The 21,398-nt window shown below is 41.7% G+C and overlaps 1 protein-coding gene across 4 annotated transcripts in view; it reads right to left on the minus strand.

Moving 5' to 3' along the window:
• Positions 1-18,646: 18,646 nt before the first annotated feature.
• Positions 18,647-21,398, minus strand: part of Epsti1 (epithelial stromal interaction 1) — a 100,871-nt gene continuing 98,119 nt past the window's right edge. For all 4 annotated transcript variants that reach the window (XM_052190895.1, XM_052190896.1, XM_052190897.1 and 1 more), the window contains one exon: positions 18,647-19,240. In XM_052190895.1, coding sequence (XP_052046855.1) covers positions 19,232-19,240 — 9 coding nt within the window. In that variant the 3' untranslated portion in view covers positions 18,647-19,231. The remainder of the gene's footprint in view (positions 19,241-21,398) is intronic.

Here is a 21,398-nt window from a genome sequence, read left to right on the forward strand (position 1 = left end):
AGGCAGAGTGCAGAAAGCAAGACTCTGGCTTTTCTGATGTTCCTCAAAAGACATCCTACCCTGCCTGCAAAGGAAAATGGAAGAACACCACTAAGCAATTCTGGAAGAAGAAATGGCACCTACCATTGTGAGCACCATGAATCAAAACCAGACATAATCTTCATGTGGTAGAGCCCCACACCAGATATAGTATCAGAAGTTAAGATGTCCACAGGATACAAGCAACTCCAACCAGGAGAAATTCATTTCAAAACAAACCAAACAGTCAACTCCCACCACCAACAAAACCACTGCTCCGGGCTGCTGAGCTCTGAAAATCTAAACAGAAATAAATGCAAAGGCAACCCACACAAGAGGGCAGTGAGTTAGTTTACAGAGGGTGGGAAATGATCCCTGTTTAGCAGTTTACAGTAAAAATATTGCAGCCCAGGCAAGAAATCAAACCACTTGGTAAGGAGCTGGCAGACAAAGAGATCTAACAGAAAATTCTAGGGTACTTGATAATACAACATGAAAGAGGTCATAAGATAAGCACAAAAATGATAATGAAAACATCGGGGATCACCCAAGAAAGAAGCAAAGTGAAAATAAAACCAAAATGCATATTATTTTTAAATATTAAAACAAAGTCATTAAAATTTAAAAATCAAATGAGTAGGTTAAACAGCAGATGAGAAGCAGCCCATGAGAAAATTAGTAAACTGCAGACTATATTTGGAGGAATGGCATAAAACACAGCATGATTATGCACAAGTGATCAAGAAACAGAGCAAAACTGAAGAAAATGTTGAACATTCATCTGGTAAGCTAACAAGAAGTGTGGGAGGGATGACCCTTGGGTTTAACCACAGTGATTTATTCTCTGGCACATAGGATTGGTGCACATACATCTGAAGCGAGTGTTTCCCAAGGGAAGATAGATACTGTAGGGTATTTGAGATATTTGCATGGGATTTCTGTCCTGGCTTACAAGGTACAGAGTCAGCAAGAAAGTCTCATGCATGGGGTTGTGGGATTAGACAGAGTGTGCACAGTATGGGATGAAGAACTTTCACAGTTCCTTAGCTTAAGCCCCGTGTCCACTTTCTTCATTTCGAGCCAGTAGGAATGTTGGAATGAATTTGGCATGCCCACAGCGGAGGCAGCGGGGTTGGGAGCAAGGCCTCCTGACCCTGCCGTTATCTCCCTCCTTTTCAATCCTACAGTGCTGTGTACCAGGCCTGACAATGATGGAGAGCTAAATAAAGGTATTTTAACCTTCTCTCATCGCTGGGTGGAGTTCACCACAAAACAAAACATAACAGCCTCCCTCTGGTGCCTAGAGCCTCCCTCTGAGTCATTTTGGCAGAAGCACCTCATTTGGAACACGGTGGGGGTGGGCTTCCTTCCTGGACTCTGTAAAAGCTGGTGGGCATGAGGTTTACTGGTTTACAGTTGGTATGGAAAATTCTCTGCTTGCACCATGAGGCCAAAAATTCATGTCCAGGGCATGCTGGAACCTGAAGCCTGCTGACTCAGGGTGACAGTGGGGTGTGGCGAGCGATCAAGACAAGGCGGCAGGCGCAATGATTTAACGGGAAGGGTGGCTTGCTGAAAATGCGCAGAGCCACCTCACAAACAAAAGCACTGCACGCAGACAAGAGGAATCAGTTAATCTGCTTAAACCGAGTTGCATTTTGAGTGAAATCCAAAGGAAGCCAAGCAAAGCAGCTCAAAAGATTCCTGGATCTGCCACTCACCTTCCAAGCAACCACACCGTCCTCTCTCCATAGAAACCATGTCTAAAAACACTGTGGAAGGGTGGGCTTTTCCTGTTTTACTCAGGAGCTGTCTTGGTTACAACTGCTGTGTCAGCATCCAGAACAAGTCAGCACTTGTCACTGGGTGACAATACTGCACAGCATTGTCAGCAGGACTAAGAACTACATTACAGTTAGTCAGGATAGGTCCAGAAGTGGCTGCTCTGTCTCTAAAAGCATCTTCCAGAAGAGGACTATTCGAAGCTGCCACGTGAGCTCCTAGTAGAAGGTCATAGTTCTTAGCCTGTCGTAGTTACTGTTCTATTGCTGTCACAAAACACTATAACCACAGCAGCTTGTAAAGGAAAGCATTTAGTTTGAGGATGAGTCCATGGCTACCGTGGCTGAGAGCATGGCAGCAGGCAGGCAGGCAAGCATGGTGCTGGGGCAGTAGCTGTGAGCTTACATTTGAGACAACGCCCACTAAGGAGAGAGAGAGAGAGAGAGAGAGAGACAGACAGACAGACAGACAGACAGAAGGAGAGGGAGGGAGGGAGGAGAGAGAGAGAGAGAGAGAGAGAGAGAGAGAGAGAGAGAGAGAGAGAGAGAGAGAGAGAGAGAGAGAGAGAACTGGGAATAGCATGGGCTTTTGAAACTTCAGAGTCAATGACAAACCCCCTCCAACCCAACTATCCCTCCTAATCCTTCCCAAACAGTTCCTCCAATGGCAGATCAGGCATTCAAATGTGCGAGCCTACAGAGGCCATTTTCATTTGAACCACCACTCTTCTCTCTTCAGAATTATTTTGAATGACAAATGCCAATGCAGCCATGGCCTCCTCTTGTCCCAAGGCACACATAACCAACTTACAAGGAGATATGGAGTCCGCCCATCTTCCCAGCGGACTCTCATCCTCATCACAGCATCCCTGTGCAGAGCTGACCGTCATGCCAACCGCCACTTGGTGCTTTCGCTTCTTTCACAGGCTTGACTGGTATGCATGAAGCACATGCGATGCACTGAATTATTTTAATAGGAGTTGAAGCAGAGGATTTCTATAGATAAAACAGCAGCTCGTCTTTGCCTAGTCTTGTTGGGCGCCTGCTTAACAACGTGTGCTTGGGCACTGGCAGGCAGGGACAGCTAACTCTTCCTCTGGGATAATGCGGAGAAAGGATTTGGTGTTGTCATCCTTAAGCATAACAAGCAATTTTGTAGTGACCTTGGCCTCAATTAGAGAGACTTCTAAAGCCAGGAGGTCACCACTTAGTGCAGTCAACAGAAAATATAAGTTGTTTTCATGTAAGCAAATGTAAGTAGGACCTGAGCGTCCTACCACATGACATATGAAGAAAGAGCCTAATTGCTCTGTGCAATGACTGTAACATTAATGACATGCTGTGTGAATCTACAGCTATTAAACAGTTATTATCTGATAACATATTTTAAATTTGAAATAAATATTTTGGAGTTAATGGAATAAAAGACATGAAATGGAACAGTTATTGAAAAATCAAATGCTCTGTCCATGAAAGAGTTGGTAAAACTACAAATTCCAAAATGCTCACTCTACTCACCATGTTCCCTCAGCAGACGTGACATCATTAACCACATAATACCCAGGAGATACGAACATGCTTAAGCCCCGGTGTCTGCGTCCAGTCACATAGAACAGGGACATGGTGGGAAGCAGAAAGCATGGCATTTTATTTTGGTCAACTCATAAAGTTGGTCAAGTCACAGAAGCTTGGCCGACTCTTAATTGTTCCTCTAAATACTTCTATTTTCTGTTTCTTATGCACGAGGAAGGGAAATCAATAGAATTTAGACACTACTCCAAAAATCATGGTAACTTGACATTGACTATTCTAAGCGAAAGGAACCTGGGTGAAACTTCAGAAGCAGGAAGGTTGCTGCCCTCTTCCACCCTTCTCCTTGATGCAGGATTATGGTCTAGCAAGGGTTTTCTGACCCCTCCCAGAAGCAGGTTGTAAGGCCCTCTGTATAAGTCTTGTCTCTCTCTCTCTCTCTCTCTCTCTCTCTCTCTCTCTCTCTCTCTCTCTCTCTCTCTTTGGTTTTTTTCAAGACAGGGTTTCTCTGTGTAGCCCAGGCTGTCCTAGAACTCACTCTGTAGACCAGGCTGGCCTTGAACTCAGAAATCCACCTGCCTTTGCTTCCCAAGTGCTGGTATTACAGGCGTGCACCACCATTGCCCGGCTAAGGTTCCCTCTCTATACTTGGAAAAAAGAGAAGAAGTTCTCCTCTCTATAGTCACAGAGAATCTAACAGACCTTGCAAAATAAACTGTGGCAAAAAAAGTGGACCATAAAGGATTTTAGAATTTGGTGTGGTGCAATAGCATTCATTTCCATAATCAAGTAAGTAGGGACATCCTTGGGCATCCAAAGAGCAAAGTCACTAAGAAACATGTAATCACTGCACATGGGTTAAACAAAGCTACATTATTTCTTTGTGTGAAAATTTAAATTCAAGCATGGGGCGATAGCATGTCTTCATTCTTCACTGTCATAGTACATTGGAATCAAATGAATTTTTGAATAATAATTTTTTTAAAAAGTCTAATTGCCCTACAATGCTACTGAATATTTTTGAAAATGAGCTTAGGTCATATTTATTCAAAACAGAAATGTTTTATAAACATTTCCAATGAGTTAAAAGCCATTTCTTTTGTCCTTTTGGATGCCCCAATCATTGAGATAACAAGGGTGAAAAGCAGCGAGACACTAAAATGCATCCCTACTGCAAAAAGGCAAATTAAAATAAATTCAGTAATGGATCTAATTGGGTTTTATTTGCAATTTATGAATTAGAGTAGTCTCTGCAAAGCAGGACAGCAGCTCCTCTTGGGGAATAGCTGAACAATGGGATTTTTATAATATGATAACAAAGAAATATAGGAGATCTGACTGGTTGACTCTGGTTACATTTCAGTAAGCAATGGAGCAGAAAGGAGTTCTTCAGTGACAAGAAAATCCGTGTTGCGAGCTGGATTGTTGTGGAACCTGCTTCATTAAGGTTTTGGTTTAATTGAGCGACACTTGGCATGGGAGATTCCATCTTGTTGGAGCTCACTCTAAAATCTTGCCCTGTCTTAATGACATAAAACCCAGAAAATAATTCATTAAAATTGCAATTATCTTTGGAAGATCTTATGCATGAGGAAAGGAAATTAATAGAATTTACACACTACTCCAAAATAATGGTAACTTGACATTGACTATTCTAAGCTAAAGGAACCTGGGGGAAACCTCTCAACCTTGTTATCTAATAACCTCAATTATTGAGGCATCTAAAAAGACAAAAGAAATGGCTTTTAACTCATTGGAAATGTTTATAAAACATTTCTGTTTTGAATAAATATGACCCAAGCTCATTTTCAAAACCATTCAGTAGCATCGTAGGGCATTTAGATAGACTTTTTTTAAAAAAAATTATTTATTCAAAACTTCAATTGATTCCAACGTTCTATGACAAGCAGACAGTGAAGAATGGAGACATGCTATTGCCCTTCGTGGGCATATTTTTTTTTCCCTTTTAAATAAAAGGAAGTACGAACTGAACACTGAGGGCTTTTAAAAAAACTTCTCAAGACATTGCCAGAAATGTAGTCAGATCTGGATCTCAAAAAGATTCTTGTTATTCCTTCCATTTGTTTGCAGAGTGGGTCCTGGTGGGAGGAACGGGGGGGGAGGGGAGGGGGGGAGTTAAATGCTGTAATGCTGTGTCTCTGGAAGGCAGACAGACTGATTTCATTTAGGAGATGAGTGGGGCGGGTCCTCTGCCTGCACGCTGAGCTAGAATATCTGACACACTGGCAAGTCTGAGCTCCAAATGATCACTTCTTTGTCCTGTGTGTCCTCTGAGACTCTCAAATCTACTTACCCATAGCAGATGTCAGCAATGGGTATGTCAGCATCTCGGGAATGTCAGCAAGTCTCACTGTCCCAGTACCACAGTGAGGACCATACCCATTGGAGACTTGGAGTAAAACTCACCGCTGTGATGTCTAACTCCTCCCGGGTGTAGACAGACATTTTTATTACTGCTCTTATATGACTGGGGCGCAGTTGAGATCAACTAAATCTTGCCAAATATAAATTAGGCAAAAAATGAATATACAAAATTAATTGAGCAAGTAAAATAGTGTTTGAAGAAAGATCCTCTGAGCAGAGATTTAAATGTTAGTACCCTTGAAAATAAATTAGAGCTGAGATTATCATGCACTTACCACGGTTGTATTAATCCAATTAAGTGTGGTAGCACAAGCACATATTCAGACAAGCACTGCTCTTCAGAGGAGGTAAATCAGAGGTTCATTTCAAATGTATTGGCCAGAAACTACAACTCTGAAGGGAATTCAGACTTGACACAGCCAGACCATAGTAACTGGAAAATCACATTCTTAAGGAAGATACAATGATGAGATACTTCATGACAAATGTATTTTTTAAAAAAAAAAAGGCATGATAATTTTACATTTTTTAATGTTTGGTTTTCCATATAGAGAAGTTTTGAGTTTACTTTGATGAACTCAGATATATGTTATTTTTTGTAAAGAAAAATGTTTTTGAGACAGTGTTAGAATATGACTAATTTATCAATCCATCCTTACAACTGAAACTAAACTATCAATTCATATGTACTCAAAGATGATTAGGGCTAGTTTAATGTCTCCTTCCACTCCCAAAGGTGTCCTGGCTTAAAATATAGATACTTTGGTCACCTTGGCTATAGAGTCTTCAGACACTCCACACTTGAAAGAAAGTAAGAGGTTTTGGTTTCCCTATCTGGGGAAAGTCCCATTGCTGAGCATTAATAAATAGTCCTTCTCCTCATCGTGGGCTTTTAGATGGGGACAAGAGATGCCACCTGTTGCCAGACTTTTCTCTTTGCCACCCTGCATCTCTACACACTCATATGCACACACACACACACACACACACACACACACACACACACACACACACACACATACACACACACACACACACAAGACTAAGAATAGGAAATGTCCCTACAGACAAGGATTAGGGTTATGTGGTTCACAAGCAATGTATACAGAAAAGCTAAAGATGGCAGGCCTGACGGACCCAAGACTAGATGTTGTACAAGAGACTCAGGGAGGAGAAAGGAAAGGGGAAGGTGGAGAGAGGGAAAAGATGGACAAAGGGGAGAAAAATCTTCATCTGTCAATTACCCAGACTTCCCAAGGACTCTGCTGTCATTTACATTCAGTTGCTTAAATATTTTCTCTCCCCTAGATATCTTCTTTCTTTCCTTCCTTCTTCCTTCTTCCTTCCTTCCTTTCTTTTTCTTATAATAATAGCATTTTTTTCTTTTTCATCATTTTTACTAAGTGTGCAATGTACTTGATTTCTGTGTGACATTTCATAGCTATTACATTTCATTCCTTTCTGTTTTCCCTCCTGCTCATTCCCATCTTCTCTCCAAATGCCCTTCCTTCTGCTTTTTGCCATGGGTATCCATTACCACCCTTTGACTCTTCCACCCTGGCTGAGGGCTGCCTTTCTACTTCCACGTTCTAGTCCAGATGTGAGATTAAAGTATACGCTCTCTCCTGACTGGAGGTCATTTCACCTAACACAATGACCCCCACTTCCATCCGTTTTCCTCCAGATGTCATAACTTCATTTTTCTTTGTAGCTGAATAAAGTTCCTTTGTGTGTATATAGTACATCTCCTTCATGCATTTATCTACTCCTCTCCTAAAAGTTATTCTTTTCAATGGAGAAATATTGCTTTCTCCTCAATGTTTGGTGTTAAGTGTCTGCCACACTGGCTTGATGAACAAGTGATTCCTTAGTAATTTTAAAATGTTCCTATTTCTTCATCAGATTTCAGATACTGCATTCTTGCAGTTATTTACTTTAGGGACTTGAAATGCAGCATTCAGTGTTTCTTGGCTGTGAGTGTTCTTGTTATGTTTGGCTTTGTAGGAGATTTAGCATTACTTTCTTTACAACCTTCAGTATTGGTTCATTGTAATCATATCTCTGTGAGGTTCTGGGGGCCTCTTGACGTTAGACATTCACGTCTTTCACTAGATTAGGGGGATTCTCTGCTATGATTTTTGAATAGCCTCCCTGTGCCTTCCGCTTTTTACTTCAGCCTCTCCTTGCACCCTATAGATTCTTGGGTTTGGTCTCCTGATCACATCTGAGGGCTCATGAATGTGGTGGCCGTGTTCGTTTCCTCTCTCTCTCTCTCTCTCTCTCTCTCTCTCTCTCTCTCTCTCTCTCTCTCTCTCTCTCTCTCTCGTCATAATGTAGCACTCTCTGGACCTTATCATCCATTCTGAACATGCTTGCTCTCTTTGGTCAGGTCTATCAAAGTAGCATCTTCAAAACTTATTTTTTTCTCTCCCTTGATTCAGCTCAGATATCATCCTCTACTGTCCTGGAGATGATTTATACCTGTCTCTTGGACAGCAGCTGTCCCCAGAAAGCCCAAATTTCATGTGCTATTTATACTTGCCTTGTCAAACCTATTTTTTCAATAAATTATGTGATTTACATAGATGTTATTCTAATTGTTAGGCGCCTCTCTTCCAACACTAAAAGCTTCACGAGGGCAGGACTTACGCTACACGGCATGCTGTGTCCCCACTCCTTGGAAGTGTATGTGGCACATGCTCACACATATCATATAATGAAAAATAAAATTTCCCAGCCCAGAAAACAACTTGGCTTGAAGATAGAAGAGAATTTTAAATAATGTTATTGACTAAGAACTTAACCAAAAAAAAATCTTTAGCAGAAAAATCTGCTAAAAATTTTGCAAAAACATATGAAAAAAAGGGGGGGGGCTCATTTGTTGACAGCTAAGTAGGCACAGCCCTGACCACATTGTGTAGGTCTACTGATCTGCAGTCAGGACTTCTGGAGCTGTCTTCTGACGTGGATTTAAAGTCTGTCTTCCTTAATGATGCATTTCAAAGAGAAGGTTCCAGAGTCTTGAAGGATGCGCTTCTGACTGTGAGGCAGGCCGGCTGTGTGTTTACAGACATTTGCACATGGAAAGCGACAGTGAGACATGTTTAGACAGAGAGGAGGCGGAGTGGGGACGTGTCTCCCAGATTTTAATAAGGAGAATCGAGACTTTCACTTCTACTTTGAAACTGCTTTTACCCTTTCTGAGCTTGATGTTTGTTGACTAAACAAATAACTGAATTCAGACGGCAAGCGCTCATGAGCAAAAACTGTCACACTTGTTTTCCTGCCCAAGGCCAGCACAGTGTCTGCAAAAAGGGGAGAGAGGAATGCATGATTCCAGCAGCCATAAAGCCATCTCTACATTAAAGACTTGAGATATTAAGGAAGAGAATAACGTATGTGGCAGATGAACTGAGCTTGTTGTGAATTCTTGACTATCCATAAAACATCTCTAAACGTACATCAGTGAATCAGATAAGGGTTGAACTAGATACCCAGAGCCCTTTCCGACTCCGAATTCTCTAACTCCTGCCACACAACATTTGTATTTCTTCCTTTCCCATCAGGCAGAGCTGTCCCTGCTTAGCAGGGTAACCCCGTGCAGTGTTTTCTCTCATGCCTGCCCGCTCCGCTATTTATTCACAGCCAGAAACTGAGGCTCATTTGCAGGAGACACGTGCTCTTGCATAATCTCTTCACCCATCTTGAGCTTCAATTTTCTCTTAACAATGTTCACACTACCCTATTTGGTCCAGAGATCACTCTCCTTGACAGAGAAGACAGGAGCAAATGGAAGAAAAGGAGTTCTGCTTTTTTGTGTCATCCATCAACATCACTCTGTTTGGCCTCGAGCGGCTGGCCCCTTCCTTGTTCCTGCTCTGAACTTAAAAGCCCTCCACTGCCCTGAGCCTTTTCTCTCAAATGCTTCTGTTTATTCTGTCCTTTGGGCCTGATCTCCCCAGCCCCTTCTCTCTCTCTCTCTCTCTCTCTCTCTCTCTCTCTCTCTCTCTCTCTCTCTCTCTCTCTTTCTCTCTCACTCTCACTCTTGCTCTAGCTCTCTCCTGCCTGTCTCTGTGTCTCTGTAATGTGTGTGTTGAGGAAGGGAACACACACTTATGTATGTGCCCCACAGAGGCCAGATCCGTGTGCTAAGTTCCTGTTCTACCGCTCTCCTCCATACACCATTGTGATGCTTGTGATAGGATCGCTCCTACTGAATCTTGGGATTGCTATTTAAATGGAAGAAAAGGAGTTTCTGGAGGCTGGTCTGGCTGGCCAGCAAGGCCCCTGCAATTCCCTTGTCTGCCCTCCATAGCACTGAGAATACAGATTCATGTGGCCACACCCAGTTTTCACATGGATGCTGAGGACTCACCTTAGCTGCTAGGCTTGCCCTGTTGGTGCTCTTACCCAGACTGCCATCCCCTTAGATCTCCCCATTTCTTTTCCACGCCATCATTGGCAACTTCTTTCTGTTTTTTGGCACATGGAGTCTCTTGGTGGGATGTGAAAGAACCTGGTTCTAAATGCCTCCCCAGCATATGGATGGCCACGGCAGAAGTATAACATCAAAGGAAAATGTACTATAAAAATATAATGGAAGTTTTGTCAGCCCTAATGAAAAACAAAGCTATGTCACAGGAAGAGAATGGATATAACTGGGGAAAACTATATAAATGAATTAACCCGACCTCAGAAATATAAATATTGTCTTTCCTCATTTATGATTATTAGATTTTTATACAAATACTTTTTTAAAAGTATGTGTGTTTATGTGTGAGTGTGAGTGTGAGTGTGTGTTTGTGTTGAATGAAAGTTTAAAAAAAAAAAAAAAACCTGTAGGGACAGGTGAGGGGCAGGAGAAATGGGGATGAGATTGTGAGAGAGGAGGCACCCAGCATACAGGATATTACTTATACTAAAGCTTCAACACATAAAACATAACCTTAAAAGGAATTGCAGCTGCAGAGGCTCACCAGTCATTTGAGCCCCTTCTTCAGAAATAGTCTTATCATGATCCCTTCTTGAATTTTTTAACATCTACCGTCTCCAAGTGCGGACACTGATCTCCGCATTCCAAGCCCGTTCCTTTCTGCTGGTACAAATCTCAAAGTAATTATTGCCCCCACCAAATTCCAGTCCGTGGAATCAACAGAAGGACGGACCTTGCCAGCATCCTTTACATATACCAGTGTGTGAAGCTAGCCCCTTAACTTATGTCAGTGGTCCCCATAGAAGGACCCAAGTTATTCCAACTGCTCAGTGTAGTCTGCTAGTCTTAGGCCAAGAGTCCCTCTGTCATTGGTTGTTGTTACATAGAGTTGGCATGCCACCTGTAAGAAACTCCAAGAGCATGAGATCTCTTCCCCAGGCTGTTTCTCCTTTCCTGCAATTATCCCCAACTTCATACTCAGCAACAGCCATGTTGGCCTTGGGGTGCTCTCTCTCTCTCTCTCTCTCTCTCTCTCTCTGTGTGTGTGTGTGTCTATCTGTCTCTGTCTCTGTCTCTCTCTGTGTGTCTCTCTCTGTATGTCTCTGTCTCTCTGCATGTATGTGTGTCTGTTTCTCTCTCTGTCTGTCTCTGTCTTTGCCTCCCTTTCTGTCTCTGTCTGTCTGTCTCTGTGTCTCTGTCTGTCTCTGCCTTTCTCTCTCTCCTCTCTCTCCTTCCTCTAACACACTATGGCAGCCATGTCTGTGCCCTGCACTTCCCTCCAGTCCCTCGTGCCATCCCCCTTACCGACCAATACCAGACTTATTTCTCTCCACCAATGGCAGTTTTATTCCTGGAACCAACCATTCACTCAGCAAATGCATGGCTGGTATGAGCTGGACATCACACAGAACACGCCCGGGAGTAAAGCGCTGAGTAGGGTAGAGGAGCACTTTTAGATTTTTTTAGTCTTTGAAGTTCTTCTTGTCCGCATCCTCTTCTTGAAATTCCTCAGATCTTCACCTCATGGTCATGTCGCCATCAACAAATTCACATATAAAATATATAAAATCCACCTCTGACCTCTCTCTCTCTCTCTCTCTCTCTCTCTCTCTCTCTCTCTCTCTCTCTCTCTCTCCCCACACATCTAGCTATCTACAGTGTCCGGTGCTTTTCTACCTTCCAGGGTCTACTGGGGAACACCCCTCTCTCTAAGTTCATCCTAGTTAACACATGTTCTTAATTTTGTCTGAAAACGTTATAGAGTTCTCTTTCCAACTGTCTTTAAAGAAAATGGGCAGGGGAACAAGAAAGTTTAACTGGAGTAAATGATCAGGTACACGATGAAATTCATTACTGTGTATAAATAATACATGACGATAATAATAATAATAATAATAATAATAATGAAGTAGAGATGGCCGTATACTTTGTTCTGACTGATGGAATGTACGGAACAGGGACATTCTTTTGTGTGGCTCAGTAGGGAAAAGTGCTAGCTGTGTAAGCCCAGTTACCTCAACTGACTCCCCTGAACACATGAAACAAGCCATATGTGAGGCACAGATCTATAATCTCAGCACTCCTGTAAGGAGATGACGGCATAGGCAGGAGGATTTCCAAGGCTCACAGGGCAGCTAGCCTGGAGTATTTAGCACAACAGCAGAAACAAGAGACCCCACCTAAGGAAGGTAAATGATGAGAACAGATTCCCAAGAGTTAATCCCCGACTTCCACTCCCACCCCCAGTCACATACACATCCTGGCATGTGTCCACTTTCATCCATACATACGTTTACAAAAACATATTAACAGAAATTGCACTGATTAGCTGGACACAATGGCATACACATAAACATGCACATACACACATACACACACACACACACACACACACACACACGTCTCCAGCTACTCTAGGCTGAGGCAGGCACTTCAGTGGAGCTCTTGAGTTGGGAACTAGCGTGAATAACAAAGTAAGACACTGTCTCAACAACAACAAAGTGTATTATGGCCTAAGGAATGTGTTTCATTGCCTGATGGGAGACACTGCTAATGTGTTCTTCTGCATCAGGGTAAGTGCAGGAGGAGAAGGAGCCTTGCTCAGGCCAGGTCCCTGAGAGTCTGGGTGAAGATAGCTTTGCTCCTATATGCTTGAAGTGACATGTGGATAGGAAACAAAGCATTAAGACTCCCGGAGATATGAGATTGCTTATTGTGGCCACTTATGGCTGTCTCTTCCCAGCTGCTCCATATTCTCAATTTGACTCTGTCCACTTTCTTTTATGTCTTCTTATTTCATATTTAAAACAAAGTAGAATGTCAATATTCTAATGTTGATTTCTGAGGGATTTTTAGTTCAAAATGTTCAATGGCAAATATTTCTGTCCTGTTTCTTCTCTTCACCCGAAGCTACATTTCATTCTAGCATAACTCTGGTTTCTAGAACATAAGCACTAACAAATTTCCAACTAGTGTACACTCTGGTGGTGGTCACTCGCTTAGCATTTCCTGGAGAAGAGAAGTCACTTTGTCCACAGCTCTGCTGCAGCCTGTACTCTTTGGGGACAGATAGAAAAGCGACTCTGGCACACGGCAAGCATCTGAGCAGCAAGCAAAGCCAAGAGGCTGTGACAAATGAGCTGCCTGGCCGCTGTGCGTGCCGCAGTGCAGGTCTCCCTGCATCTTCTGTCCCAGCAGATGGCACAGTATCACGCCAATAAATGTAATGAAAGTGTCTCTCCATTTGCCTTAAAGAAAAAAAAAATCCTACTTCTGAGCCTGTAAAAGTCTGTGAACAGAAAAAAGAAAAACAAAACAACCCCCCCCCCCCCAAAAAAAGCCTCTATGCTGCTTTTAAAACCCATTGTAGAAGAATGGTCTATTTAAAACAGAAAAGCATTCCTAAACAGAGCACATTCCTTAAAAATAAAATGGCCTGAAGTACAGTCATTCTCTGCAGTCTTTATAGTTACTTGAAAGGTTACGTTTTAGCCTCTTGTAAACGTACTGCATAGCACTCACGATTATTCTATGCACATCAGGACCAAGCTGGCTCCTGGGTGCTTAGTCCCAGCTAGAGACAAAGAACCCGCAGCCTTTTCTACTTTCTTTCATCTACTAAGTGTTCTAACCCAGTGCTGATCCTGGCAGCCAGGCTCCCACCGGCACCTTTTCTCAGGAATAAATAGGTTTATCTAATCACAGCCCATCTGTTTAATGCCTGCAATTTACAGTCAAGTGTAGATGTGGTGTCTGCCTCCCGAACTCAATTATCTATTTTATCATAGATTTATCATAAAATTTTGACTTTCGACCTGAATTTCTCATATTGGTATGTGTTAAGTGTTTTACTAGAGGGAGGTATATCTATACTTACTATAATGACAATATAATTTCCCATGGATACTTTTTGAAAGACAAATAACTCGTAGGCTTCACATAATGTTTTGTAAAACAAAATCAATCTGAAGGAAAACATTCTGTGTGCCTGGAATCCCAGTGGTCAGTGGAGGAAGCCTCAGTTGGATCATGGGCTCAGGACCAACCTCAGCTACATAACGAGGCCAGCCTCAGCTACACAGCACTACCATGCCTCCAGAAACCAAGAGACAGCACAGTGCTTAGAGCACTTGCCAAGAAATCCCAAGATCTTGGTTCAATAAGCAGCACTGGTAAGACATTCCAGAGCATGTGGAGACCATAAGAAATGTGTCTCTAGCATAAACGTACAAAAATAAATAAATAAATAAATAAATAAATAAATAAATAAATAATAAGCACGGACGGCTGTGTCAGATCAGGAATGAGATGAGTTACCCTGTGTCACTCACTCATAACTAAATCTACAAGGAAGGTGGTGGCACCTTTTGTTTGGGTGGCCACCGGGGCCAAGTGTTGACTCATTTTAAAACTGATCAAACGGATACCAAGAAGAAATGAAAGAAAAAGATTAGTAAATTGAAATGCATATAGATTTCTGACACCAATAAGAGATTTAATGCTAAAATCCCCATAAAAAATTAGAAGAGTATTTGTGAAATCCTGCTTTACCGCAAAAGATCTCTTACAAATCTGGTGTGTATACACTAATTCTCCTCTCCACAAAGCTGAAGCCAATGAGAAATAAGCACATGGGAAGAGAAGGTTAACCTCTCTGTTGATATTTTTAACTCACTCACAGGCAAAGGTTTAGAAGTCCCTAATTGTACTAGAGAAGGTATATGTGCCTGAGTGCGGCTGTGCACCAGCAGAACCTTTTGGAAGAATGTTTTATCACACACATCAAGACTTCTATGCTACAATCTTAATGCTTCTACCCCCACATGATGGCTAATCTTAACTGTCAGTGGGACTGCAGTTAGAGTTACCTCGATGTACAGAGACACCTCTGTGTGTCCATGGTGGTGTTTCCAGAGAGGTTTAGCTAGTGGGAAGACACACTAAACATGGATGGCACCACTTCCTGGACTACATCCCAGACTGCACCTAAAGGCAAATACGTGAGCTGAGCAATAGTGTTCACCTCCGTCTGCTTCCTGACTTTAGATACAATATGGCCAGATGCCTCAAACTCCTACTACCATGTCCTCCTCACTATACAGAATGCACCCTCCAACCAAGAGCCAAAACCAATCCTTTCTCCTTCCCTCCCTCCCTCCCTCCCTCCTTCCCTCCCTCCCTCCTTCCCGCCCGCCTTCCCTCCCCTCCTCCCTCCTTTCCTCCCCTCCTCCCTCCTTTCCTCACTTTCTCCCTCCTTCCCTCCCTCCCTCCCTCCTTCCCTCCCTCCCTTCCTCCCTTCCCTGAACTGCTTTGGCCAGTCATTTATCACAGCACTGAGACAAGGAATTAGCATACTGCCCCACCAAACACATATGTTCAAATCCCCATCCCTACAGTAAAAGCATCAAGAAATAGAGGCTCCAGGAAATGATCAGGTTCCAGGGGTAGACTCCATATGAATGGGATCCTTGTCCTACCAAAGAGGCTCATGATAGACCCGTTGCCTCTTCTACTCCATGAAAACATGACAGTAAGGCCATCAACCAGAAAGTGCTGTCTCCCCAGATGCAGAGTCTGTGAATTCTGCAGTCTGGGACTTCTAGCTTCCAGTAATATAAGGAATAGGTATCCTTTTCATAGGCAAACTAGGCTAAGGACATTCCTTAAAGCAGCTTGAATGGACTAAGTCACCTCACCACTGTGCATCCCTTCCACCAGCAGCTCAAACTCTAGGTGCCCACTCCCAGCCAACCAACCATCTACACAGTAGTCTTTGATATGTGTAATTACAACCATCTAGCAATGAAACTCAAAATGCTATCCATTTGTTAATTGTGCATCTGTACTAGTCAATATTTATTTCTATAACACATGAAATTATTTTACAATAATTTGCTTCTTTCCCAGAAAAAAGGGTGCCTTCAAAGCATAGAAATACAGGACTTGAAGATTTCCTATGTAGGGCTACTTTCATATCAAAATGTATTCCAATTGGCTCAGCAAGGCTGGTTAAATACATATGACATAATGGTAGACTCCCTCAGGAGGTGGTTCATGTTCCTTTCCTGGTATCTGCCATCTACATATCTCACAAAGTTCTTTAAGAAAGATGCTTTCAACCTATACATATTCAGAATTTCAGCTGTGAGGTTGTAATTTTCCATACCTGCACTTAAAAAAAAAAAGTGGAACCAGACACGTGAACAAAATCTATTTGGGAGTATGGAAAATGTCATATAGTAAGAAGGAAATTCGGGCCAACTCCCCAAGAGCCTTCAAAGGAAGAAAGCATCCTTTCCCCTACCCCTGGGTCCACAGTGACTACCACCACAGTGGGGAACACCATTCCTGAACATACACTCCAAAACATGTCTGCCAGGGAGCCAGGCAGGCAGGTGTAGCTGAAATGGCTGCTTACCACAGCACATTATCAATTGGTTTGGCAGTATTTCCAACATGGGATGAAAGATGTTTTCTTCATATAAGGCAACAACAAGGGTTTCAAATGGACCAACCATTTCCTATCAGTATTCAAAGCACTCACAGCTTCTGTTAGCCGAGAACAAGGGATGGGGGTTGGGGGAAGGGGGTGTCTGTGTTTGCTTTTTATTCTAGAGAAATTGCCAGAACACCATCTGTTCTTTGTCCCCTTCACCCCACTCAACATGGGGCCTTCTGCATGGCACCACTGCCCTAGTCACATGTCATGGCCCAAGATTTCAGATCCCAATGATCCCTGAATAATGAGACTTAAAAAATTAATCTTAATAGAGCATTTGGTAAAACAGGTGATCTCTTAATGCTGTAAAGTGCTGTTGGTTGCTTAGCAACCCAGAAACTCTGTCACCTATTTATCTGCCTATCATCTATCTATCTATCTATCTATCTATCTACCTATCTATCTATCATCTATCACCTGTCTATCACCTGTCTGTCTATAGGCAGACAGACAAACAGATTGAATCACTCCTCCAATCTTCATTCTATAAAATGTTCCATGGAGGATGGAGAGGTGATTGTGGGACTGAACTACACAGTATAGAGTTCAATATTCTTTTACTCTAGGAATGATGAACTTGTTCAAGGTCACAAAGGAAACAGGAAAGCCTATTAAATTAGGTTACACAGAACACAGAAAAGATGTTTCCCTCATACACACAAGTCAAATTGGGGGCTACATTTGTATCTAGTTAATTTCTTATAAAAAAGCACTGGCTTTCCAATAAACAATTGTTTCCACTTTGAAGATGAGGAAACAATACTAATAAATGTATAAAGACCAAAGGAAGATGCAGTTGTGACTGCTCATTATATTGATCTATATAAACTGTAAAAATGAGTGTTAGAATCAGACTCTTTTGAGAGCTTAGCATTAAAAATACCCGGCTAAAAATAAAAATAATAGACCATTCTGCCTGGAAGAGCCCACTGGCTGGGGCTGCCTGACCCACTCGGCTGCCATCTAGGCTCAGTCTCATCACTTCCAGTCGGTCATCCCAACACATACGCCCTCTACAAGCAACTGGACCACAAAGAGGAGCTGGTGCTGCAGAGCCAGACCCAGGAGCATGTCAATGTCACTGAAGATGAAAACCTGAAACATGGCTGTGATCAAAAAAGTCTCAGCAATGGTCTAGTATTTATGGTGCTTCAGACATCAGCAGCCTTGAGCTGAACCAATGACTCATGGCAATGGGTATTTGTATGTAGAGCTGTATAGGCAGAAGAAGAAAAAAAGGCTACATTTTCTGCTGCACTTTCCAACACCACTGGGATGAATAAATTTGTGATGGAGGGGTAGGAAGGGTGGAAGAACAGAATGGTGCTTATGCTATGGAGAGAGGCTGAAGCACACTGATGTCTGAGGCCTGAGCTGCCACCATGTTGATGTTTATGACCTATACTGCCACTTAAGGTCATCAGGGTCCATGGTACTGCTGTTACCAGTATAAGCCATGCAAATGTCAGTGGTCTGTGCTGCTGCCTGTAGCCATGTTGAGGTTCATGGGCCAGGCTACCTCCAGGAACCAGGCTCGTGCCTGGTATTGCTACCAGAGACCATGCTGGCCTGCTGATGCCAGAGACCATGTGGAAATCCATGATCCATGTTCCCGCTGACCGTAAAAGGCAAGGAAGTGTCTTCTGCAGTGGAATTGATGGCTATAGACTCACAGTTGAGAAAGAGAGACATAGAAGTCTCTGTGATAACCTCACCTACCAAATATATACACAAACTAGACAGGAAGGCATCGAAGAGAATTCTTAAAAATTGTGATAAGGATGCTGAGGTGTAGCTCTCCAAGATAGAAGTCTTCTGATGGGGACAGAATAGGAAAGGACTCACTTTTCTTTAAGGGGCTGGTCACCAGGCGTTTGGCCTTGCTCCAGTGACTATATAGACAACACAAATTGATCTTTGTCTTTTTTTTTTTTGAAGGGAAGCCACAAGTACAGTGGGCCAGACCTACAAGGACTGGGAAGTAAGGATGACTGGGATGCATTATGTGAAATTCCCAATTTATTAATAAAAATATTATGTTAAAAATGACTCATTTATATAGAAGTAGTTCAGAATTTATTTATAAATTTGTCCATAAAGCATATAAGAGATTTTCTTTTGGTCACATTTGTATTCTAGATTTTAAAAGGTAGGAATTTAAAAAGACCCCAAAATATCCCTAAATCTGCTGTAAGAAATAGTACAGAAAAAAAAAACCTAGTCAATTAGAGACACAAACCTACAGCATCCAAGCTCTTATTACCCTGAATGTCATGTAATCCCCTTTACCATTTTACTAACATTTCTCTACTTATCTATTTAATAAAAGGCAGGGCAAATCAGGAAAAAATAAGGTAACATTTTTCTGGCAGTAGAGGTTAAACAGGAGTCAGTAATCAGTCTCTGAGAATCTACACATTACTAATGACAGAGAAAAACTGGCCACCCACAACAGCTCAGTTGAGTGGGTGGGCAGTTGAAATTAAGGAATTAAGACAGATGCCAAATGGAAATGCATTAAGGAAATGCATCTCATGAGGGTTTTCAAAGGTCGGCTGATGAAGGCCAGATAGAAGTGACGATTTCTCATATACCCTGAAATAAAAAGAAAACATAAATTAGCACCAACAGCAAAACTAAACCCAGAATGTGTACAATCCAAAATGAAATTCCTGTAGACTGTCTCAGTGTGGCAGGGTAAAGTAACCTTTTTTGTTTTTGAATGGCTGAGGTCCCAGTGAAATGAGTTTAATTTTTAAGTCATAGTACATTTAATTCACTGCCTGGTTTTCACTGAGAATGTAATGTCTTATCCAATGATATCTTAGTGGCTGTGCTCTTAGAATCAGGTCAATGTGGGTCATGAATATTAGAGTTCATGACTGTTGGCACCTTCACAAGCACAACAAGGGCAGAATGTGAGGCAGAGGAATTGGAATGGAAATGTATTAAGCGGGGTCACGCTGGGTTATTCATCAGGAAGGTGACTTCTAAGGGGTTCTTAGGGTTGATAGATGGACAGATGAGTTCCTATCTCCTCTGTGTTTAAAGAATCGGCCTTGCATAACACTGGGCCACTCAAGTGAACTTGAGATACAAACAATTGTTGGTTCATTAGCCCTCTAGGAAACTCAAGGGGTCATGTCAAGTCCTTAACTGTCTGTCCTTGAAGACAAAGCAGTTAGAGATATGTTAGCATCCAAAAATTCTGGGCTGCATTGTAACTGAAAATAAAATTTACAGTGACTTCCAACATGTTCAACACTTGGTACCTCATGAAAACCAGTACGGAATTTTTACAAAATACAAATGTGTTTTTTTTAAAAAAAAAAAAAAAAACTATCTACATGGCATTTCAAGGAACTATTCTTTCCATAGATTTTATCAAATTTACTATTTTCATCCTTCTTCATTCCCTCCCCCTCCTTGGCTTCCTATTGGTCCCTAGGTTTCCTCCCAGCCCATTTCTGGGGTATAGCTCTCCTTAGGAAGAATCTCCACATTCCTTAGGAAGCTCAGTTGCCACCCATTCATGTCCATATAAATGCCCATTTGTAATACACTCTAGATACTAACTTTAGTCTGCTTAGTATTTATAATAGTCTAGTTTCTGGCACTCTCTTCTGACTCCGGATTGGGTTTCTCTTGAGAAACCGATATTTTAAATTTTAATGTAGCTCTGGCTGTTTTTCCTTTTTGGTTTGTATTTTGGGTCATATAAAATCCGTCCCTAGATAAATTTCATAAATAACATCTTTAATTTTCTTCTGAAATTTAAAAAAGTTTTTTTCTCTTTACAAGATTGGATTCCCTGGGGCTGATTTTCATACATGGTGTCAAGAAGATGTTTCAGACAGGTATTCAGTGCTCCCAGGAGCATTTGCTACAAAGGCCACTCCTTCCTGGGATGCATTCACCACTTCTCTGTCTTACATCAAAATCCCACAAATGCTTGGCCCGCAACAGTGAGTCATCCTAAATTAAGTTCTTGTGCAAATGTCTTTGTCTTCAGCTCTCCTTGACTATTTGCTTTGGTCACAATTAGTTGATCCATGGATTGGGAAATCATTCCTGTCAATTAACAAGCTATAACTCACAAGTTATTGATTCCCTCCACCCCTGGTGTCTTTCTGAAATGTTTTACAATTCTCTGAAAAGTTCTCACATTTTTTAATCAGATATTTTTAGTTTGTTTTTTTTACTCTAAATGTATATAAATGAATTTAGGTTTTATATATTGATTCTATATAAGTCAACATTGGTGAGCCCTTACTCTAATATGAATAAGTTCACATATTCTTTGGGATTATGTAAATAGTCACTATCATATATTATACAAATTATAGATTTGTTTTCCTTTTCAATACTTATATATAATTTAATGGGAAAGTTTTGGTGAATCTTTATTATGCAGTTCTGACTTTATTATTAAATAAAGAAACTTGCACTCTATTCTTTTCTAATAAAAAGTTTTGACTATAAATGGGCATTTGAGTTTATTAAATGCTTTCTCTGTATTTGTATAAATGATCATACAGAATTTATGGATATATTATTTTGATAGATTTTTTCTTTTAGCTTGTTTTATGCTTGTTTTTGTGTCAGAGTCAGCTTTCACTTTGACATACTTAGGAAGAAGGAGATTCCTATGAGAAATTGTCTCCTTTCAGTGGCCATGTTGTGGAACATTTTCTTGATTGCTAATTGGTATCAGGGGGCCCAGTCTACTGTGGGTAATACCATCCCTAGGCAG

The sequence above is a fragment of the Apodemus sylvaticus genome, chromosome 8 (genome assembly GCF_947179515.1).
Source record: "Apodemus sylvaticus chromosome 8, mApoSyl1.1, whole genome shotgun sequence".
NCBI classification, from domain to species: Eukaryota; Metazoa; Chordata; class Mammalia; order Rodentia; family Muridae; genus Apodemus; species Apodemus sylvaticus.